The sequence below is a fragment of the Stegostoma tigrinum genome, chromosome 3 (genome assembly GCF_030684315.1).
Source record: "Stegostoma tigrinum isolate sSteTig4 chromosome 3, sSteTig4.hap1, whole genome shotgun sequence".
Taxonomy (NCBI): Eukaryota; Metazoa; Chordata; class Chondrichthyes; order Orectolobiformes; family Stegostomatidae; genus Stegostoma; species Stegostoma tigrinum.
The window spans coordinates 113,892,394-113,917,050 of record NC_081356.1 but is presented as its reverse complement, the minus strand read 5'-3'; the positions used below and the strand labels follow the sequence as shown (position 1 = coordinate 113,917,050).

At 43.0% G+C, this 24,657-nt stretch overlaps 1 protein-coding gene across 9 annotated transcripts in view; it reads right to left on the bottom strand.

The window, feature by feature from the left end:
• Positions 1–342: 342 nt before the first annotated feature.
• irf2b (interferon regulatory factor 2b) overlaps positions 343–24,657 on the bottom strand; it is a 64,249-nt gene continuing 39,934 nt past the window's right edge. For 6 of the 9 annotated variants that reach the window (XM_048527565.2, XM_048527566.2, XM_048527563.2 and 3 more), the window contains 7 exons: positions 18,025–18,124; positions 16,018–16,194; positions 13,316–13,362; positions 12,273–12,399; positions 10,163–10,327; positions 4,693–4,739; positions 344–1,568 (listed from right to left, as the gene is read on the bottom strand). In XM_048527565.2, the coding sequence (XP_048383522.1) occupies positions 1,245–1,568; positions 4,693–4,739; positions 10,163–10,327; positions 12,273–12,399; positions 13,316–13,362; positions 16,018–16,194; positions 18,025–18,124 (987 nt within the window). In that variant the 3' untranslated portion in view covers positions 344–1,244. Of the gene's footprint in view, positions 1,569–4,692; positions 4,740–10,162; positions 10,328–12,272; positions 12,400–13,315; positions 13,363–16,017; positions 16,195–18,024; positions 18,125–24,657 lie in introns of all 9 variants that reach the window. The other 3 variants (XM_048527569.2, XM_048527571.2, XM_048527570.2) reach the window with 3 other exon arrangements.

Here is a 24,657-nt window from a genome sequence, read left to right as displayed (position 1 = left end):
CCACTGCAGCTCCGTTTTAAAGGCAGGTCGATGTTTGTAGGAGTACCCTTTGTATGTCAATATTTAGTCAAGGTATGAGTCAACACTTGAAGGATGTTCCTGTGGAAGTGTCAACGTTTACAGAAGGTCCCGGGTAAAATCACAACTTCTGCAGGAGGTCTCTGAGCAGTTGTGCACATTTTCTGTAGGCCTCCAAAAATATACCAAGAATTTCAAGTGGTCCCTGTGTGACGGCGTGTTTAAAAGTATTTTGAATCAAGCTAAACATTTGGTGAGATTAATGTACATTTGGAAGGAAGCATAATGGCGACAGACATTATTTCTAGTCACTGATGTAGAGGCTACATTTTATTGGAGAGTCTATAACTGCTACAAATTTTGTAAAAAAAAATTATCAATTTACCACAGATGTTTATGCTGATAAACAAAGTCAGAAACAACATTTATTTTGTAAAAAAAAGTTTAAGATTTCTGTTCACTTCAGAATTCAATTACCCTGAATAAAATAATCCCTTTACATGTGATAAAAAACAGCTTGCTTTAGAAAAAAATTTAAAACCAGTCCTTTTTATCAAGCCACTTCACTTTTTTGCGCACTGCTTATTGTAGTTTTGTGCTTGAGCAAAGGAGACCAGTGTAAGCAGGCATAAGATCAGGCCATAAACTCCAAACCACAGGAATCTTTTAAGTTCTAAATGCATGTAATTGCCAGCAATGTGACAGCATTAAGGGTGAGCTGAGATTTAAGGTGCAAAAAGCAGTAAAATTCAATTCCTCCTGCGTTATATACATATGCACATTCAAAGAATACAAAAAAAATTTACACATTGTCAAAGCAGTTCACATTTTTTTTGTCCCCTGCTGCAGGTGGGTTTGATAGGCACGTGGAGATTGTGGTTGTAACGTATTGGTCCTGTCTCAAGTGCTCAGATGTGCATTCAAGGCTGAGCCTTGCCTCAGCCTCTTGCTGTCACTGAAGTAACAGCGAAGTGCAACAGGAAAACAGAGAAAATCGTTCAACATTATGTCCTGAGTTAAAATTCATGAACTGGAGATGGCAGTTGAGGCAAAGGCAACCAAGTGATTTCCAGTTCTGCAGCACATTTTCTTTTAAGTTATATAGATATATATATATATTTAAGTCAAATAGGCCTGTGAGGTCCATCTATGGTACAGTGCAGCTTAGCCCAATAAAGGTATCACCGGAACAAGGAGATATTACACCCAAGGAAATGGAGAATTCATCAGTTCTTGCCTCGGGTTAAGTCCGATGTCTTCACGATGACAGTCGCTCGGTTTTCAGCCACACGGTGTTTTAAAGAGGCTTGCTGCGATGGCACAGGTGATGTGGAGATGCTGACTGACAGGCTGGAGCATGTGGCAGAGGTGTAAATGGGTGCTTTCTCAGAGCCATTGGTCAGGAGTTTGAAGCTGAAGTTGCTGGAGGTCACAGTGGGGCCTGCAGGTGGGGAAAACGCAGTGTTCATGCCGATGTTGCTCAGAAACTCCTTGCCTTCGATGTTGCTCTGCTGCCACTGTGATTGGTCTTGGTTTGTGCTCTCAGTCACCTAGGCATACAAACAAGGAAGAAATAAGATTTCCTCACAACGACGACAAAGTTCTTCCTGCAGACATTCAAAACGAGAGGCTGTAACTCTTAGAGAAAAACTGAAATGGGAGCCGTTTTTCCTTGGGAAGTGAAAAGCCGACAACAGGTATTTAACATTATTGATAAAGAGGATGTGCAGATGGTGGGACAGTTGGCAAAATTAGGGGTCATAGTAGTAAGACAGTCAGCCATAAGCCCATCAAGGAATTCGGCAGAAATTTCTTTCGTTGTTAGAATATAAGACTTGCTACAGCATGGATTTGGAAATTCTCAGACATGTTTAAGTGGAAGATGAATGTGGGTTTCAATGAGAAATCAGCAGAAGACACATTGAGACAAATATACAAATTAGGGGAAGGAAGAATAAACCATTTGGTCCCAAGATAATACCCTGCCACTTGACAAGTTTATGTTCTGTCCTGATTAATTAAAATTCTCTTTTTCCCTTTGTTATATCATGGTGGAAGCACTGTTATTCTGAACTTCTTATTTCTTTATTTTTCCATTTTTTCCCCCTCAGAATTTGTACTCAAGGATCTGTAGCTAGAAACCTACACATCTGAGATGGCACAGTAAGTGGTGATTTACAAACTTTTCACTCTACTTGCATGACAATAAAGTCAATTCAAATTCATTCCTGCCTACCCATCATAATCTTTCAGCCCCACCTTGCTTATCAAAAATATATTTATAGGAGACTCAAAAAGATTCTAAGGCTCTGGAATTATCATCCTCAAAAGATGGTGGAAGCCACGACTCATGACCCTCTGAGGTTAAACTGCTCCTCACCTCCGCCTTCAATGTGTGGCCCATGGGAGGGTGAGAGAAAGCAGAGCAGAGGAGGTTTGCGTATAAAACCTGCCTGATTGAGCTAAATGGCTTGCTTCTGTACTGTCAGGGATCAGGGAGATTCTGTCTAAATTCAATTTACAAAGTAGAATTGGGGGGCACAGTGGCTCAGTGGTTGGCACTGCAGCCTCACAGCACCAGGGACCCAGGTTTGATTGCAGCCTCGGGCAACTGTCTGTGTGGAGTTTGCACATTCTCCCCGTGTCTGTGTGGGTTTCCTCTGGGTGCTCCGGTTTCCTCCCACAGTCCAAAGATGTGCAGGTTAGGTGGATTGGCCATGCTAAATTGCCCACAGTGTTCAGGGGTGTGTGGGCTATAGGGGGATGGGTCTGGGTGGGATGCTTCAAGGGGTGGTATGGACTTGTTGGGCCAAAGGGCTGGTTTCCACACTGTAGGGAATCTTAAAATCTTAATGGTATCTGCTCAGACACGCAGGGAATTTCAAGACGGGTCCACAAATGCAGGCCTGTGAGGGAGTCTGACCAAACTGTGCATGGAAGTTGGGCAGATTCCTTCCCACAAACCAGGCAACTTTTGGATGTCTTCTAGTCAACCTGCTCAGAGACATTATTACACACCTCTGGCACTGGTGGGACTTGGACCTGAGCCTCCTGGCCCAGAGGTAGGCAGAGCCCCATTACTCTACAACAGCCCTACTCAGGCCAATATTTTTGTATCTTCTGCAAACCATGGGAACATTCTTCCATTGGTAGGAGAGGCTAGGACCCGAGTGCACAGCCTTAGAGTAAAGGGTAGACCTTTTAGAATGGAGATAAGGAGAAACTTCTTCAGCCAGAGAGTGGTGAATCTGCGGAATTCACTGCCACAGAAGGCCGTAGACGCTAGGTCATTGAGTCGATTCAAGACTGTGATAGATAAGTTCTTGATTATCAAGGGGACCAAAGGTTACAGGGCAAAAGTGGGAGAATGAGGTTATGGAACTTATCAGCCATGATTGAATGGCCTAATTTCTGCACCCGTGTCTTATGGTCTTACTACATCTGAGCATATACCAAGCGAGAAGAAAAACTCCCCTCAAATTTTAAGTTATTGATTTGACCATTGCTGGTATCAGTGAAAGGCTACATTCCCTGATTAAGGCTCTGGTCAGACCACATTTGGAATATTGTGAGCAGATTTGGGCCCCTTATCTAAGGAGGGATGTGCTGGTGTTGAAGGGGTGGGGGTACACAAGAGGTTTATAAGGATGATTCTGGGGAAGACAGACCTGTCAGATGAGGTGCAGCTGAGGATTCTGGGCCTGTACGCAATGGAGTTTAGAAGGATGGGGTGGGGGGTTGGAGGGGGGGGGGGGGGGGGGGGAGTTCTCACTGAAACTTACAGAAAACTGAGAAGCCTGGATAGAGTGGACGTGGAGAAGAAGTTTCCCCTAGCAAGGGAGACTAGGACCCAAGGGGACAGGCTCAGACGGAAGGGACAACCCTTTAGAACTGAGATAAGGAGGAATTTTTTGAGACAGAGGGTGGTGAATTTGTGGAACTCATTGCCACAGCAGGCTGTGGAGCCTAGGTCAGAGTGTATTTAAGACAGAGATCAATAGGGTCTTCATCAGTGATAATGGGAACTGCAGATGCTGGAGAATCCAAGATAATAAAATGTGAGGCTGGATGAACACAGCAGGCCAAGCAGCAGTGCTCCTGAGATGCTGCTTGGCCTACTGTGTTCATCCAGCCTCACATTTTATTATCTCGGGTCTTCATCAGTAACGGGATTAAGAGTCATGGGCAGAGGCATCAGGATGGGGTTCATAAATATATCAGCCATGATCGAATGGCAAAGTAGACCTGATGGGCTGAATGGCCTAATTCTGCTTCTATATCTTATGGCCTAGTGATTTTAGCTGGCGAGTTGCAAATGAAAGCAATATAGGCAAAAGAATTGGCACTTTACAATGTGGTACTGATACCTGGCCATCAAGACAGACATTATCATTAGAAGCTGGGACTCAGTTTTCAGTTTTTCACTCCGCATCAACTTCCTTTTTGTCTTGTCCCACAAGGTTTAAGTCTGACCTCTTATGAGGCACTGACCTCCTGTTGAGGTAAAGTGGGTGTAGGTTTCAGCAGTAAAGAGAGACAGTTTAAATACAGCAATGTTGCCGAAATGGAAGAATACATGGAGAAGGTCTGTACCGGCTCGGTCAGTGCTTTCAAATAAATAAACTTTCTCTCTGTTCTTTGTTTTGGCTTCAAACCAACATATTGCTTACTGACCTCATCAGGTTCTTCATCAGTTCCAACGCTATCCGTTTCACTTTCTACTGAATAAACAAAAGTGAAAATTAATTCAATTGCCTTTCAGCCTCATTTTGCAGACCCTTTTCATTTTCATCAAAATGCCACTTAGCTCTTCATCCAACATCGCCTATGATCCATTATGTTCAGAGTCACACCTTGTCTATGCAAAAAATCTGCTTCTATAAAACAAGCAGTACTCCCATCAAACTTGACAAACACACAAGATTCTGAATGGGACAATCTTGAATAGCATCAAAAGCTAAACAAGTAGCTGTTGCTATGAAGGAAGTTAACAAAACAACCACACATAGCAACACTCCTGACAATACCCGTTAAATGGCACCACATGATTCTTGAACCATTTCCTACTGGAACGCTTCATTGAACAATTGATTTTGTTGAAGAATTCTGCCAAATATTCAATGGAGCCTAACCAGCTGTGGATTTGCAGGCAGGAACAACAAATACTGTACAAATGTCAAATGATGTGTTGGAAGGTCACATGACTGCCAAAAGGCAAACAAAAAAAAGTTTGCATTCCTTTTAATGAAATATTCTCCCAAGTCCTTCACATTTCTCTGCTTGAACAACTGCTTGCTTCCACTACTCAATCAAGCTACAAATTAGAAGAAAGAAACATAGGCCTCAAGTTTTTACATAGCAGTACCAGACATTTATTTAAATAACAGTGCTGAAGATCTCTTTCTGTATTGCAATGAATGTCAACATGCAATTGTCCAGCACTAGAATCGTAGCATTTGAGAATCCAAACACAGTGAGGAAAGAGGCTTCGCAGTCTCTCTGATGAAGGGTCTAGGCCCGAAACGTCAGCTTTTGTGCTCCTGAGATGCTGCTTGGCCTGCTGTGTTCGTCCAGCCTCACATTTTATTAACAGTGAGGAAAGAGGTGATTTGACCCTCTGAAGAGCATCCCAGCCCCCTATCCTAGCCCTGTAACCCCACCTTTCCCATAACTAATTTATCTAATCTACACATTTCAGTATGCTATGGGCAATTTCGCATGACCAACCAACCAACCTAAACCTCACATTTTTGGGCTATGGGAGGAAACTGGAGCACCTGGCAGAAACCCTCTCTTTTTAATCCCAGTGAAAACAAACCTGTCTAACTTTCCCACAAAACACAACCCACCCATTCAACACTAGGTATCAACCCAGTAAACCATGTCCAAAATCCTCCACACAAGCTGTACACTGTATTCAAGATGTGGTCTTGCTAATTTTCTGTGGCGAGCTGCTTGTTGAACAACTTTAATCCATTTGGGGTAAATTCACCCACAATGCCATTAGGGACAGTATTCCAGGATTCTGACCCAATGACAAATTAAGGAACACCAAACTTGCTGCATCCCTAGTCAAAAAGCAAGGGGCTGTGCATGTTTGAAATAAGAAACAAAAAGAGAAATTGTTGGGAAAACTCAGCAAGTCAGGCAACACCTGTGGAGAGAAAGTAGAGTTAATGTTTCAGGTCCAGTGATCCCTCTTCGGTACACCTAGCCAAGCTGTTCCAACCAGGCCATCCAGCACTGTCGCAGTTTGCTCTTGATCAGCAGTAAAGTGATGGAAGATGTCATCAACAACACGATCAAACAACCCTTGCTCAGCAACAACCTTCCCACTGTAACTAACCACTTGAATAGTGTTATGGACCATACCAAACCTCCTCAAAATATTCAGTAGATATTCTAGACCCTAGTTTTTTCTTGTTTTGACACTAGGTGTAAGATGTTGCATTCCAGATGCAGTTTAACTGGCCAAACTATCAGATTTGGAGCAAAACATACATTGCTCATAAACGACAGCTAAAATACACAACGCTACAACAAAAGAAAAATAACTAGCTTAGCTGCTACTCTATCAAAATACTTAACAAAATAATTGCTACAATAACTATCACTAATTAACTGTTCCAATAAACAAGTAACATTGGATGAATGACGTTTATTCATTGAATAAGAATACGACACACGCTGGACAAAGGCAAATTCAGAAAAACTGATTGTCTCACATGCAACTCCAGCAGTAGAAAAAAATATCATCAAGACAAAACTCTGAGAGAGAGCGTGGTATGGAAAGGTATACAGCAGCTTCTAAAGAGATAGTAGGAGCTGCAGATGCTGGAGAATCTGAGATAACAAGGTGTAGAGCTGGATGAACACAGCAGGCCAAGCAGCATCAGAGGATCAGGAAGCCTGATGTTTCGGGCCTACATCCTTCTTCAGAAGAAAGGTCTAGGCCCGAAATGTCAGCCTTCCTGCTCCTCTGATACTGCTTGGCCTACTGCATTCATCCAGCACTACACCTTGTTATCTGCAGCTTCTAACCCTGCTCAGACCCCAGCAACAACTGCCAGTGAAAACTAAAACTAAAAGTCTTGGCTCCGTGAGAGCTTGACCACATCCATTCAGGCTGCTTCTACTGTTCAAATTTTAAATAAAAACTCAAGCCCTCACAAACTGTTTACTTTATTGGATTCAAATAGACAGTTCTCCACTTCTGTCTTAGAACCTCTCATCAAAAATTAAAACTGGACAAAATACACCCCTTACAGACATAGTGTTGTCACAACAGAACTGAGTGCCTTTCTCAACCATTATGTTGAACAGTTAAAGACAACTGCATTGCCGAGAGTCTGGATTTACACAGAGACTGGACCAAAAGGGTTTTCACAAGAGAAGTTGTTTCACAGCCACAACTACTGATACAGTCTTTCTTTATTTCAGATTTGTCTAACCTGCTGAAATTAAACTCCTCAGCAGGATTTGGACTAACGTTTATTCATCCAATAATAATATGACGACAATACCCGAGGGCAGCATGGGAGCTTAGTGGTTAGCACTGCTATGTCTCAGCGCCAGGGATCCAGGTTCAATTCCAGCCTCGGGCAGTTTTCTGCGTGGAGTTTGCACATTCTCCCTGTGTCTGCGTGGGTTTCCTCAGGGTGCTCTGGTTTCCTCCCACAGTCCAAAGATGTGCGGGTCAGGTGAACTGGCCATGCTAAATTGCCCACCGTGTTCAGAGATGTATAGGTTAGGTGTGTTAGCCATGAGAAATACAGGGATAGGGTTAGGGGATGGGTCTGGGTGGGATGGTCCTCAAAGGGTCTGTGTGGACTTGTTGGGCCAAATGGCCTGTTTCCACACTGTGGGGAATTCTACGAGGGAGAAAGATCCAAAATCTTTGAGATGCACAGCCGGCCAGTCAGCACCAGAGGAGCAGGAAAGTTGACGTTTCTGAAGAAGGGTCCTGACCCGAAAGGTCAGCTTTCCCACTCCTCTGATGCTGCCTGGCCTGCTGTGTTCCTCCAGCTCTACACTGTGTTATGTCGAACTCCATCATCTGCAGTTCTTGGTATCTCTAGAGATAATGGGAACTGCAGATGCTGGAGAATCCAAGATAATAAAAAGTGTGAAGCTGGATGAACACAGCAGGCCAAGCAAAATCTCAGGAGCACAAAAGCTGACGTTTCGGGCCTAGACCCTTCATCAGAGAGGGGGATGGGGAGAGGGAACTGGAATAAATAGGGAGAGAGGGGGAGGCGGACCGAAGATGGAGAGTAAAGAAGATAGGTGGAGAGAGTGTAGGTGGGGAGGTAGGGAGGGGATAGGTCAGTCCAGGGAAGATGGACAGGCCAAGGAGGTGGGATGAGGTTAGTAGGTAGGAAATGGAGGTGCGGCTTGAGGTGGGAGGAAGGAATGGATGAGAGGAAGAACAGGTTAGAGAGGCAGAGACAGGCTGGGCTGGTTTTGGGATGCAGTGGGGGGAGGGGATGAGCTGGGCTGGTTGTGTGATGTGGGGGGCGGGTGGGGACAAACTGGACTGGTTTTGGGATGCGGTCGGGGAAGGGGAGATTTTGAAGCTGGTGAAGTCCACAGTGATACCATTGGGCTGCAGGGTTCCCAAGCGGAATATGAATTGCTGTTCCTGCAACCTTCCGGTGGCATCATGGTGGCACTGCAGGAGGCCCATGGTGGACATGTCATCTAAAGAATGGGAGGGGGAGTTAAAATGGTTCGCGACTGGGAGGGTGTAGTTGTTTATTGTGAACCGAGCGGAGGTGTTCTGCAAAGCGGTCCCCAAGCCTCCGCTTGGTTTCCCCAATGTAGAGGAAGCTACACCGGGTACAAATGGATACAGTATACCACATTGGCAGATGTGACAACCAGCTCAGCTCATCCCCTCCACCCACTGCATCCCAAAACCAGTCCAGCCTGTCTCTGCCTCTCTAACCTGTTCTTCCCCTCACCCATCCCTTCCTCCCACCTCAAGGCGCACCTCCATTTCCTACCTACTAACCTCATCCCACCTCCTTGACCTGTCCGTCTTCCCTGGACTGACCTATCCCCTCCCTACCTCCCCACCTATACTCTCCTCTCCACCTATCTTCTCTTCTCTCCATCTTCGGTCCGTCTCCCCCTCTCTCCCAATTTATTCCAGCTCCCTCTCCCCACACCCGTCTCTGATGAAGGGTCTAGGCCCGAAACGTCAGCTTTTGTGCTCCTGAGATGTTGCTTGGCCTGCTGTGTTCATCCAGCTTCACACTTTATTATCTTGGTATCTCTAAGTGAGACAAAACCTTTGAGGTTTGCACTTTAATACAGGCCTTACCATTCATAATCTTTCATGGTCACAATCTCTTTGCTTATGTTACTGGTACCTACAGAGTCTAAGAAAACTAGGTCTTTCCCAGTGCAGACCAAACATCCCAAATGCTGGCACTGGGCAGGCTAGAAAGCTGCTTGCACTCTTGCTCTTTGCTGCTCAGAATCATGTCTGTCCCCTGACTACAGTGACCCTGACCGCCCTTGCAGTCCTATTAACTCTCCCTACTGGAATGGTTTACTGTACAACCGTGAGGTGGTCAGATTACTCATATTCCCTCTAGCTCTAACATTTGTTGCTAAGAGACTGCAGGAGCCTGTATGCGGGGACAGGGATGGAAATCACAGGCCCCAGTGCTGCCAGCTCAAGCTCGCAAACCAAATCCAAGCACAGCACATTCACCCCTGACCCAGGCGCAGCAGCACACACTCCTGGCAACCCCCATTCCCACTCCCCCACCCTCCACAACAAACTGAGAATTACAGGACTCTCAATCTCCTGCTAACTCTATTTCCTTCACTTCTGCTGCCTTGATTGAGAGTGGTTAGCTCAGTATGACTGATGTCTGAACCTGCAAGATGCAGTAGCAATGGGACAGCTTTTGTGCCCAAAGCGCTATCAGCAACCCGTTAGCAATCTCCCAGCTCTTCCTTGGAGTTTGAGGCATGCCTTTATAAACAGTAATACTTGGTTCCCTCAGTGCAGCCTCTGCTTTGCCAGAATGAAAAATGTTCCAACATTTTTGCTTAGCATGCATAAACATTTCTTGTAAAATATCTGGGTTTATAACTGACGATGTTGAACGGGTTACAACGTAACACTAACCTGCATAGGAGGAGACTGGGGAGATCTGTAATGGGTACAGCTGGCTTGTGCTGATAGGTTGGTCATCACATTCTGTGGTCACTTCTATAACTTGGCAGACGTCGGGAGGATTGCTGACAATCATGGGTTCTTCCAGTACGCTATGACTTGGAGAACATCCAAGTTCTTAAAAAGGAATCACACTGTATCAGATTGCATATCATTGCAAGCAAAGGTCTCATGCAACATAAAAAAGGCATGTTTTTATTCCTGACAAAGAATATCACCAACTTTCCAATCCCCTCCTATACTCAGGCCATGAATCCACTCTACAAGGGTAGCCCCATAGTAACCAAAAACTTCAATGCACTAATTTTGATACTTTTTAAAAAACAAACAAAGGAGTGTTTACACTCCCAATTGAGCTGATGTGCTGGTACTTGCTTTGAACAATGATAATTAGGTTTCCTGATCAATCAGAATTGGGACAAGGTAGATATTTAGACAACTCACAGTGAACTCAGTGACCTCCTGTCTGTTACAGAGCAACCTGCTTGACAAGAGTGTGGGTTGGAGAATCAATCATGGATGTCACAGTCACTGCTACATATAACGCTCCAGATCTACTAGACATTAGCAATGTCTCGAGCACCGTGGAGCAGGCAACCTGAACTTCCACTCCCTCGCTGCCTAGTACACTCCAATCCCACAGCATGGCCTTCCAAAACTTACCTTTATAATTCTATGCTGGTGAGGGACTTTTCTTCGAATTGAAATTGCAGCTTTCACTAAAGTAAGACTAAAAACAATGAAATGGGCACATTTCAAGACGTGAATCTTTAGATCAGGTGGCAACACACATCTAAGTTCCCATTTTCTGAGGAACTTCTCATTTCTAATGGCTAGTAGCCACAAGTACTGTGGCTTCTCCAGCGAGACACTGTAAAAGAGCTCAGAGGTACTTCATCATTTCCGCTAATCATGCTGAAGATGCATAAGGAGTTTATTCATACTAATAGCGATTATCAGTTGCATTAGTCAGAATCAAATTAGAACAGAATTGCTGCTGAGCCTACTATCTGATTCTGTGTTGAAACAATTTCCTCAATGCCACATCCAAAAGAATTCTTAATAGAAAATGAATAATAAAGTTTAGAGAGCTACAGGAATGTGAGTTGTGACGTAACATCTGATTTTGGAGTTGACCGTCAAGAACTGCTTAAAAGGTGAAGATGATAGCATCTACTGCATCACTTTCATTTGGCATTATACAGTCATTTTTTTCATAAAAGAAACCTCTTGAACATGACCACAACAAGGGAGACTCTGAATTTTCAGAGATTATGTCAAAGAGCAAAGAACAATACAGCTCAGGAACAGGCCCTTTTGCCCTCCAAGCCTGCGCCACCACATTTTGCCCTTTCATATTAAAACTGTCTTCACATACAGGATCCATATCCATCCACTTCCCTCCTAGTCATGTGTTCATCTAAGTGCTTCTTGAATGCTATTGTGTCTGCTTCCACCACCTCCTCTGGTAATGCATTTCAGGCACTCACCACTCTGTGCGAAAAACTTGCCTTGCAGATCTCTTTTAAACTTGTCCCCATCACACCTTGAACCCATGTCCCCTAGTAATTGACCCCTCCAAACCCCACCCTGGGAAAAAGTCTTTTACTTTCACACTGGCTGCAGGTCTGAGTCAGTAGTTTCACTGTGCAGTCTGACACAGATGCAAGGCTATGTCCTTCCTACTACAAATCAGGTGCATGAAAACCGACTTCCACTGCTCATACTTTTAAGTTTTTATGCTGTTCTGTAGTTAGCAGGTTTCACTTTGATCTCTTCATGGATCAACACTGTGCCCGTTGCTACCCATGTTGGAGAGACAACATTGGTTGCCGAGAGATGCAGAAACAGATGAGTCATGAGAGTTGTTAGCTCTACTGAGATATAGTACAATTAACCTGCTAATGCCCACATACCAGCGTATCCCCCTTAATTCCAATAAATGGCTTGTTCTGTGCCATATATTTTTCAAAGGCCATGGAAATAAATAACTTAATAGGAGATAATCTTGGCATTTAAACAATGGACTTTGCTGGTCTAGTCAAGTATGTACAAAACTCACCCATATGACTGCCCACAGTGCTGTGAACTTGTGCATCTTCTTTGACTACAGTATTGGAGTTTGCGTAGAGACCATGACTGTTTATCAATACTTGATTTTCTTCGAAAGGAAAACTTGGTGTTTTCCACTACCAAAAAAAAAAGGTTTTTGAGAAGCATATCAGTCTAATTGTAAAGAGCACAGAAGTCCCCAGAAAGGAGATACCTTCTCACAATATTTTATTGAAAATCTTCTGAAAGATTCATGAATCACATCTAAACAAACCGCTTTATATAAATTCACTACTTTGCAATGAACTTCCTGTAAACTATTTTCACTCTTTCACTGACCTCAATGCTAAAACATAATGATACAAGAATGAAAAGAGTGGCCTTTAATAACTGCTAAAATTATAATTGTGGTTGGAGCAGCAATGAAATGTCAGGTTGTGGCCTAGCATATTGTATCCTGTACTATCCAATTCTGGGCAGTACTACTGGAGTACAAGGACAAGGAAAGTAACCAGTGGGCCATTCTCCAGACTGCGAACACAAACAAGGTTTTCCACACTGACTTAATGAAAACGATAACCATTTTATTCTCACCCATGGCAAAAAGAAAGAGAGGTAATCTGACATTTTCTGAACACTTGTTCTTTTCGAGGCACAGCTCTTTTGTTGATAGGTCATTGTTTACTTTAAAAGATATAAATATCGAGGTTGAGGTGCATACTCTGACTTTTGCATTCGTTTATTACAGAAAATGTATTCTTTTTGCTGAATTTGGGATACTGGTAGATCCCTAAATTTATTGGAACTACCTCCCTGCATATTGCCTAGTGATCAGCAATGCCATGCTGTAACAGATTAGTGATCTTTACATCTACAAATGAAAAAAAATGGCTTAGGTTGGCAACTAGTTTAGAAAGCCACATTGTGCTCAGAAACTGTTAGAATAGTTTGAAAACAAGTTGTGGTGCCATAAGATTGTGCCGAGATTGGTTTCCAGACTCAAACCACTAATTCTATGCAGTCATACAACAAAGTAACTATCCATCTGTTCACCTTGGCTGGTTTACTTGTTTCTTCCTTTTCCCCTTTTGATTTCTTTCCTGTGAAAAAAGATTTTATATTTCAGAATTAAAATAGTCAATGACTGGAGATGGGCAGCTCTGAACATGAGCTAACCTTTGAAAAAGGTTTGACTAGAGAGAAATATTCACGTAAAATACATATATGCATTTTTTAGCCTTTGCAAAAGTCATCCATTGTACACAGTGCAGGATTATGGAAAATACTCTCTTATGCCAGTTTTTTAAAGTTGTAAAACAAAGTAGAGATAATGTCAGGTTTTGTACAAGTCTGAAGTACTATTCAAAGCAGCATATTACTAATGGTTGGTAGTCAATAGCAAAGGTCAGAAGTCAAACCTGAAGGCTATTCTGCAATTCCAAGATTCAATCCCAATTCATGGAATGAAACCTATTTCCATTGACAGAGATTTCAACCCAAATTTTGAATGCAGAAATAAACACCAAATACAGGTAATGGCAGACCAGCCTTGAACAGTGACAGGAGATCTAAATATCATTACCAGATTAAAGTCACTCGAAAACCAAAAATTGTCAATACTAATGCAAATGGGTACAATTTAAACATGTGGGTGAAGGTTAAGGTTTTGTGTGATAATCAAAGTACAGGAATATAACTAGAGTCACTCGGACACCGAAAGAGGCCACTCAGTCCAAACAAATTTGTATAATTTCAACATTTAAGTACAATTAAATGCCTGGATATGACTAAACACCACGGCTACAATCAGAAACTGAGAGGATTTCCCATATATGAACAGGCTGCGACTAAAAGCTGTTGATTCATCACTGTCACAAAGGAAGGTTCACAAATGTCTGGGAGTAATGGTAATAAAAGTGCATCGTTATTAAGATTTAAATTACTCTAAAAACTCTTGTGCTTCTGGACCAATGCAATGGAATGTGATCAGTCAGGCTTGAACAAAGGAGCCTGTGCTGTGGAGCGATACCATCAATTATATGAGCAATATGGAAAATTTCATCCTGTTTATATAAATGTTGTAAGACAAAGGCCAGGATCCATCTAGTTTGCCTTCTTCCAACTTGCGTCATGTGGTGTGAGATAATGGAGTTGCTAACTAATTATACCAATCAATATCCATCGTTTAGTCTACCACAAACCCAGACATGAGGTGAAGAAAACTTCCATTGGTGAAAAACCAGAGACAGCATGGGTCTAAATTCAAATGTTCCTCCGGAGTGCGAGTTACACTAACCATAGGCCATGTCTCAAATTATTCATTCGCTATTCCAAAATTGGGAAAGCAACCAACCTAATCAGCACATGAATGAATTAACACTGTTTCCATTATTTCGCAATGAATTTTATCCATAGGCTTATGATTCACTGAAACAATGGATTGGAAAGTTAAACCCTAAAATGGATGAGTTGGTGTCAATGGTTCAGACTCAACAAAGTCTGAAACAAGAATCTGACTTTCTTTCTTCCATCTAAGCAAGGGACAGCCAAACAAATATGCTCATGCTTATTGTTTGATGCTGCAAATAATATCACAAAGCTGCCGGTTTTTATTTTAAGAAGCATTCCATTGTTCCACTTTGTTTCTGTTTTCAATCCCAGGTCTCGGGAATCCCAGCAGGTAAAAGAAGGCAGGAAGGGTGGAATCCAGGAGGTAAGGGTTTACGTTGTGATCAGAGATAATGGGAACTGCAGATGCTGGAGAATCCAAGATAACAAAGTGTATAGCTGGACAAACACAGCAGGCCAAGCAGCATCTCAGGAGCACAAAAGCTGACGTTTCGGGCCTAGACCCTTCATCAGAGAGCTGCTTTCTCCCTGCCAAACAAACTGTTCCCCTTACTCAACATGAGACCTTTGACCTATTTCAAACCTTTCCACCCTGCTGTTAAAAGCTGCAGGACTTTTGGGAAACCTACCCTCCAAAAAATTGCACTGGTACAATCTTTTAACTTGCTTTTTCCAAGGAGGATACGTCTAATTTCCACAATTGTTCATCATAATCCAACCTCTGCATTTTGGCAATCATCTGATTACTTCCTTTCTTTTAATAATTGCAATATATTTTTAGTAGAGCAGTGACTATAACTATGCATAATGTTGCAAGTATAATTTATATATCAACTGGCATATTGTTTTATTATTCTGGCTCAAAATTAATCTTTAATAAACTCAACATCTGAATTGCACTATGCATTTTTCTACATTGAACGGAGTCTGCCAAATTTTTGCTAAGATTATTGGCAGAAGGAATTTCAGGATTCTCTTCCAGCACCACCACTACCCTGCCACATGCTAAACCTTCCCTAACACTATTTGGACTGAGTTACCAGCAAAGGTTATTGAGGTGGTTAGCATAAATAAATTCAAGAAGAAAATTAAGTGTCTTTCAGGAGAAGGAACTGCAAGACATAACGGGAGGTAAGCTGACACTGCTCATCATTGAATCTGAGAAAGTTACACTGGCTCATTTCCTCACATTACCGACTAACAATATTACTGGCTAACAATAAGGATTGAGTTTCCTCAGTGTAATTAATGTCATAGTTCAGATGACAGACTTAAACCATTAATTATCAGATTCATTGCTGATAATGTCATCTGAATCCCTTCATTGAATCATGATTTTATAATAACTCTATCATCTTTTATACATTATATAGATTTATTTTGAAAACACAGTGTTCGTCAAGTACCTTTTTTATTTGGTTTTTCAGTGGCTGGTAGCATTCTGTACACTCTGTATGCATTACTCCCCTTTTTGATACTTCTGTCCTTTACTTCTTCTATGTCGGGTAATGAGTTCATGGCACAGCGGAAGTTGGCCTTCCATGTCTTAGGGTCAGGTTTGTCTACACCATGATGGTATTTTCCTGTCAGTATAAAGAAATAACAGACAAGGGAACAGCCCTTTAGCACTTACAAAGTAGTTGTTAAGGTTTATTGTGGACATATCATTCAACTCCTATTAATTAAAATTAAACATATATAAAATAGTAAAATCCAAAAGAACTGCAGATGCTGTAGCATCCATATTAAATAGTCTTATATGACATACGTGTACCAGGACTGTGCACAATACAAATGCACAGGATATATGTTATACATTCATCGTATTGTGAATTTAATGAAGCTATTAACTCACTTAATGGTCACCACTTCTATTAAAATAGTGATGAAGCATTTGACACAAGCATGTCATAATTATTTTCTACTCATATGAAAATAATTAATTTTGAGGTTACTATCTTTAAAACTCACTAGTGTTTTCTTCTGAACCCATTATATTTGCACACACATTTCTTTGGAAAATTCATCCAAATGTTCTAATTTCTTTCAGATTTTCAAAAGAAGCATGCTAATAGGCATCAGCTCATACAGTGTCAGCACCTAACCCCTACCTTGGAACATCTCACACTCAAGTACCAGGCTGCGCTTTTCTTTAGAACATTTTTTTTTAGAAAGGTCATATTGGTCTTGTGTTTTAAAAATACAGACATGGAGTACAAAAGCAAGGAGGTTGTAGAGAACCTTCATAAATCCCTGGTTTGGTCTCACTTGGAGTTTTGTATTCAATTCTAGACAATATATTTCAAGAAGGATATATGCAGTAAAGATTTATGAGAATGTTCTCAGAGATGAGGGACTTCAGTTACACAAATAGGTAGAAGAAATTGGAGTTAATCTGCTTAAAGAGAATGTTGAGAGGAGATTTGGCATGCAGAGCCATGAGGACGTGAACACAGGAAACAGGGAGAAACAGTCAGGAATTAGAGGGCTCTGATAGAAGATGAGTGGCAAAGGGAGCAACAGCGATGCAAGCATATGAGCATATAATAAGGGACATGAGCAGGCCCACTCGGTCCTTCAAGCCTGCTTTGCCATTCAATAAGAACATGGATGATCTGAATTCAACCTCAACTACTCATTCTTGCGTTTCCCTGATAATCTTTCCTCCCTTTGATAATTAAGAATCTGTGTGTTAAAAACCTGTGTTAAAAATATTTAATGATTCTGCATCCACTGCCTTTTGAGGAAGGGAGTCCCTCTGAGAGGAAAACAAAAATGAAGAACTTTTCTTTTTACGTATTGTGTGATTAGATCTGGAATATACTGCCTGAGGGTGGAGTGGAAGCAAATTCAATCGTGGCTCTCAAGATGCAACAGGAAAGGAATCTGAACAGAAAAATACTGCAGGGCTATACTGAAAGGGCAGGGGAGTGGGACTATGTGAGTTGCCCTAATTGAGAGCCAAACACTGAGCTCTCAGGCTAGGTAGCTTCCTTCTCCATAGTAACCAGCCTGTGTTTCAAGGGTTTTGTGAGTTTGTACATTTCAGCCAATGCTTTTATTTAAAATCATTCACAGGACGTGGGCCTCACTGGCTAGGCCAACATTTACTGATTCTGTAATTGCTATTGTGTCTTAGGAGTCTGTCAAATAATTATTTATCAGAGTTTCTCCAATAGTTTTTCTCTGTTGGTACTAATTAACTTTCTCGCTCACATGGTTTGACCAGTTTGACCACTAACCGATTGTCTAACTGGAGAAAGATGGCTGGTAGCTCTGAAAGCATTATTTTTGTTGAGAAGACAACTTCCAAAATATCTAAACAGAATTTATTTCAATGACATTAATTGGTTATTCGCAGCTGCTTTATGCTTGTAATTTTTGAATTTATGGGTTCACTCTTACTTATCTACCTGTATGAACTGCCCAGTTTTTAAATAATGGGGCGTCCTTCTCTACGTCCCATCCATGTCGAGCAGCATGCATCCAGGGAATCTGAAAAATCATCTTCTCCTAGAAAAGTAACATACGAACAACACAACCATCATTAAACATATTTTTAAAAAATATAAATTCTCAGGATATTGGCATCTCTGGCACTTATTGTTCGTTTCCAGGTGCCGTTGAGAAAGTGGTAGCTGGCCTCCTTCTTGAACTGTTGCAGTTTCTGCGATTCAGGTACTCCCAGAAATCACCCCTCAGCCTCCGATGCTCCAAGGAAAACAGCCCCATCCTATTCAGCCTTTCACTGTAGCTCAAACTGGCAATATCCTTGTGAACGTAGTAGGAACTGCCGATGCTAGAGTTTGAGATAACAAGGTTAGAGCTGGATGAACACAGCAGACCAAGCAGCATCAGAGGAGCAGGAAAGCTGAGGTTTCAGTTCTGGACCCGAAACATCAGCTTTTCTGCTCCTCTGATGCTGCCTGGCCTGCTGTGCTCATCCAGCTCTACCCCTTGTTATCTAATATCCTTGTAAATCTTTTCTGCACCCTTTTAAGTTTAACAACATCCTTCCTATAGCAGGAAGGCCAGAATTGCACACAGTATTCCAAAAGTGACCTAACCATGTCCTGTACAGCCACAATATGACACTCCCGTACGCAATTCACTGAGCAGTAAACGGAAATGTACCAAATGCCTTTGTCACTATCCTATCCACCCGCAACTCCAAGGAACTAAGAATCTACACCTCAAGGTCTCTTTGTTCAACAGCACTCCCTAGTACCCTACCATTAAGTGTAAAAATCCTGCCCTGGTTTGCCTTTCCAAAATGCGACACCTCATATTTTTCTGTAAATAAATAAATACATGATAGTAGTCTAGTTACATTTTGCAAATGCTTTGGTAGTTCAAACCCTGAAACTTGAGATAATAAAATGTGAGGCTGGATGAACACAGCAGGCCAAGCAGCATCTCAGGAGCACAAAAGCTGACGTTTCGGGCCTAGACCCTTCATCAGAGAGGGGGATGGCGGGAGGGAACTGGAATAAATAGGGAGAGAGGGGGAGGCGGACCGAAGATGGAGAGTAAAGAAGATAGGTGGAGAGAGTGTAGGTGGGGAGGTAGGGAGGGGATAGGTCAGTCCAGGGAAGACGGACAGGTCAAGGAGGTGGGATGAGGTTAGTAGGTAGCGGGGGGTGCGGCTTGGGGTGGGAGGAAGGGATGGGTGAGAGGAAGAACCGGTTAGGGAGGCAGAGACAGGTTGGACTGGTTTTGGGATGCAGTGGGTGGGGGGGGAAGAGCTGGGCTGGTTGTGTGGTGCAGTGGGGGGAGGGGATGAACTGGGCTGGTTTAGGGATGCAGTAGGGGAAGGGGAGATTTTGAAACTGGTGAAGTCCACATTGATACCATATGGCTGCAGGGTTCCCAGGCGGAATATGAGTTGCTGTTCCTGCAACCTTCGGGTGGCATCATTGTGGCAGTGCAGGAGGCCCATGATGGACATGTCATCAAGAGAATGGGAGGGGGAGTGGAAATGGTTTGCGACTGGGAGGTGCAGTTGTTTGTTGCGAACTGAGCAGAGGTGTTCTGCAAAGCGGTCCCCAAGCCTCCGCTTGGTTTCCCCAATGTAGAGGAAGCCGCACCGGGTACAGTGGATGCAGTATACCACATTGGCAGATGTGCAGGTGAACCTCTGCTTGATGTGGAATGCAGAGGTTCACCTGCACATCTGCCAATGTGGTATACTGCATCCACTGTACCCGGTGCGGCTTCCTCTACATTGGGGAAACCAAGCGGAGGCTTGGGGACCACTTTGCAGAACACCTCCGCTCAGTTCGCAACAAACAACTGCACCTCCCAGTCGCAAACCATTTCCACTCCCCCTCCCATTCTCTTGATGACATGTCCATCATGGGCCTCCTGCACTGCCACAATGATGCCACCCGAAGGTTGCAGGAACAGCAACTCATATTCCGCCTGGGAACCCTGCAGCCATATGGTATCAATGTGGACTTCACCAGTTTCAAAATCTCCCCTTCCCCTACTGCATCCCTAAACCAGCCCAGTTCATCCCCTCCCCCCACTGCACCACACAACCAGCCCAGCTCTTCCCCCCCACCCACTGCATCCCAAAACCAGTCCAACCTGTCTCTGCCTCCCTAACCGGTTCTTCCTCTTACCCATCCCTTCCTCCCACCCCAAGCCGCACCCCCCGCTACCTACTAACCTCATCCCACCTCCTTGACCTGTCCGTCTTCCCTGGATTGACCTATCCCCTCCCTACCTCCCCACCTACACTCTCTCCACCTATCTTCTTTACTCTCCATCTTCGGTCTGCCTCTCCCTCTCTCCCTATTTATTCCAGTTCCCTCTCCCCATCCCCCTCTCTGATGAAGGGTCTAGGCCCGAAACGTCAGCTTTTGTGCTCCTGAGATGCTGCTGGGCCTGCTGTGTTCATCCAGCCTCACATTTTATTATCTTGGAATCTCCAGCATCTGCAGTTCCCATTATCCCTGAAACTTGAGATGTGGGTTTAATCAGCAGAAAGAATCTTTTCCAAATAATGTTATCAGTTATCTTGTAATTCTGCAACTTTATACTAAGTCACCACTACAACTTGTGGATGTGAGCTTTTTGACCCGACACAGAAATTGTACACAATAAATCCTTTGAACAACAGGAAGTTGACTAATCATGCTACACTTGTAGTAACAAATGCTCAACAACTTGCTTTTATGTAATGCCTTTAACGTGTGAAGGCGGCAACTGTGAAAAGATCTGCCAAAGATCATTCACCGCTCCTAAGCGAAAGTAAAACTGAGAAATCTCCCTTGGAAATACTGCAAAGACCATGCAATGCCTTTCATCGTTGGGGCGGAAGAGTCTCTGTAATGGGTCTTCATTAAGTCATTCATAACCAACAGTATTCATGGCTCATGAGGCATAATGCTTGTTCCCATCTGTTTTCCCTGGTTACAGACTGTTTTACGTGTCATGTCATCACAGTGATCCTACGCCCAACAACACAATATAATGGAAAAGAGCCAAACTGAGGCTAAGCATCTCGTGTTCTTCCTACTGGGTGCCTCATGTACTTAAACCTGCTCTTGGCGGCAAAGGTATTCACACAATCCCTATTAATCCACTCAGGGGCCGGTTATCTTCGTTGACTGTACAGCTGATTTGCAATGTCAGCCAAGGTTACAACAAAGGTCACTCTTTCTCAATCCCTTCCCTTGGCTGAGGGATGGAGACCCTCAGGTTAAACCACCAACAGTTGTCTCTCACTAATGAGAAAGGCCTATGGTCTAGCGGGACTGTGGCCTTTCACCTTTATAAATGCACAACTGTCTCTACTGTGGAAATTTGGGCATGTTGGGCCAGCTTCGGTGGACGGAGAAGGCTGTTTTTTCCAGCAGAACCTTGAGAGACCCCTACATCGGGAACAAATGGGGGAGTGACTAAGCCCACACTTGTGGCAGAGACAGTGACTCAGAAATTCTTTGGGGGATAGCCTCCCAATGGGCTGCCACACTCACCATCCAGTAAGGCTAGTGGATAGGCTCTCCGTACTGTAAGTCTAACCCCCAAAGGTCTCAGGTCAGAGACCATGAGGATGTCTCAACACAGAGGCACCCTCAGAAGTATAAGCTAAATAATATGGGGCAAAGTTGGCAAATTCCACAGAACAGAATGGAGACCACCACCACCACCACCACCACCCCCCCCCCCCCCCCAGAAAAATCACTTATCCCACAGTTGGGCAAGGGGATGGGGCAGCCTTTCTTACCTGCTGCCCTGTCATGGAGGAAATGAACCAGGCCACAAATCTCATGTGTGTGCTTCACCACATCAAATGGCTTATCCACCTCCGAACAGTGGGCAGCTGATCTGCACGCCAGTCTTCCTCTGATGGTGAGAATGTATCAGGGGTCCTTAGCGAAGCAGCTTTTCACTAGTGTCCCAAGTCTCTTGCTTTCAAGAGCCAAAGAAATTCCTGTGATCTCCTTCCCCACCCCCGCTCCCAATCACCGAATCCCTTCTCAGAGGGACCGCATAATATAACAGAATGCTCTCGCAGAAAATACTAGCTAGCCTGGAATGGTCAAGCTGCTCACTCTTCCAGCACACCCTCCTGCTTTGTATCTACAGCTGCAACAGAACTCAGCTTATGGCTCAGTCACCAACACCTTTCCAAGCTTCACAGTCAATATTTGTTTCAAATTCTTCTCAAACTTTTCACGGCTAAAATTCCAAAGCTCTTTCTGCATACACCAGCTGAAACTGGATCGGAAGTGCAGCTGAAAGATCAGAAATAGGCCAGGGCTTTCCACCCTTTTAACACTGAGTTTAACAACTTTAGATTTATACCATTGTTTCCACTTTCTGTCACCAGCAAGTGCTGGTAATAGTGCATTCCTCTACCAAAGTGACTGGAGGGTGAAGGAGGTGTGGGCTGCTGCTTATGCTGGAGTCCCCCGACAGCGATACTGGGATTCACGGCCCAAAATCAACCCTCCCCCCCACCCAAACACAGAGTCTTTGCACCTTCCTCCATCACATTCCAAGGCTGTGGGGCATTCCCCTCTGTCAGATTTTCCTTCCCCATCAGCTCTTCAACTGTAAACATTTTGTCTTTATTGTCAACTGTCCCTCAATTTGATTTAGATATTCCTCAAGGTCATGAGGTGCTGTCATGGTTATTTAAGCGACTGACCTGCTAATTCTAAACCTCTATGAGCACAATCTGACAGCCCCAAGCCCGAAACGTCAGCTTTTACGCTCCTGAGATGCTGCTGGGCCTGCTGTGTTCATCCAGCCCCACGTTTTATTATCTCAGAGTCTGGGTTGGTATTGGAGGCTGCCCTTAACGTACTGTCTCACAAAGGCTAACCCTCTTGACTTGACTGACAGCTATTGATAACAAGAGAGTTGCAAAGGCTCTTACTGTTCTAAACCGTAGCAGACAAAAGCTTAGCCTGTGCTATCTTTCCTCATAAGGCAACCCATTCAGTCCAGGTATTACTCTGCCAAACTTTCTCTGAAGTGCTACCACTCATTTATATAATTCCATAAATAAGGTGACCAATGCTGCACAACGTATTTTAAATGCCGTTTCCCCAGTGCCCTAAGTGAAGTATCACTTCCCTATCTGTGTATTCAATACCCTCACAAAACACAATTAAGATTCTATTCTCTTTCCCAAATAGTTGCTGTATGATTCAAGCATTAGGACACCCAATTTCCTCTACATCTCAGACCTCTGCAATCTCTCACTATTTTTATAGCATACATGTTTTCATTCTTCCTGCCAAAATGACAATTTCATATTTTCTCACATTATGCTCCATTTGCCAGATCTTTGCTCACTCACATAACTTATCCTTCTTTAGTCCTTTCTTAATTCCCTTTCCTAAATATCTTTATGTGATCAACAAATTTCTTCCTTCTGTTCATCTGGTTGTTCATATCATTTGAAAACAACTGAGGTCCCCCTGTACTGATCCATGAAGCACACCACTTTTAACATTTTGCCAACCTAAAAACAATCCAACTTTGCCTACTCTGTTTGTCATTTGTCAGCTAGTTTTCCATCTATGTTAATATGTTATCTATAACACCATGAGTTCTTATTTACCACAAACCTCTCTATTGTAGCATTTTATTAAATTTTATCCATTTTAATATACAATAAAGTATGCAGAATCTTGAGCTTTATAAGTCAAATATGAGTTTTTTAAAAAATTCAATTTTTGTCTCCTCAGCATAACAGGCCCACTTCTAGGCACCATACTTTCCACTTAGCTACAAAAAGGATTTACTAAGATACTCCAGGGAATGAGGGATCAAAGTATGGAGCATCTGAAGTTGCTCTACGTAGCAACAAGGTTGGGATATGATGAAATGTTTAAAATGTTAAAGGGTTTAGATACAGTTTTTAAAAAAGTGCTAAAGTTCTGTTATCTACAGGACACAGATTTAAGATTGTTTGCAAAAGTACCAGAAATGACATAAAGAATTTTGTTACATAATGGGAGGTTGAGATTTAGAATGTATAGCCTGACAAGTTGGTTGACACAGATGCAACATGAGCTTTCAAAAGGGGGTTGAATAATTTGAAGCAGAAACATTTTTAGGGATGTGAAAAAGCACAGGAGAGTAGGGCTAGCTTGGATTGTCTCTTTAAGTTGCCAGCAACACCCAATAAGTTAAATGGCCTCCTTCTGCGCTACACTATTCTATATTTCTAAGATAAATCACTAATACTCTTCACCTTTCACAGACCCATTCTATTACTCCCTGCCTCTGTATATACTTAAAGGCTATGCATTTCGATCCCCATGCAGTTCAGGTGAAACATCAACAACCTGAAGCCCTTTTTTTGTTTCTCTTTGCCCAAAGTGTTTCTAACATTTCCTGTCATTTGTTTGAGATATAAGAGGTCCATGACTTGTGCAGCCAGTATCTGGAGAAGCTTTGTAAGGAGTGGTATGCATATCAGTGGGGATGCACATGGTGAGAACCTGAAACCTCAAACACCAATATTCCAAGAGAGAAGAGATATCCTGAGATTGTTGCAAGAGAAGTTCATCTTGGGGCTC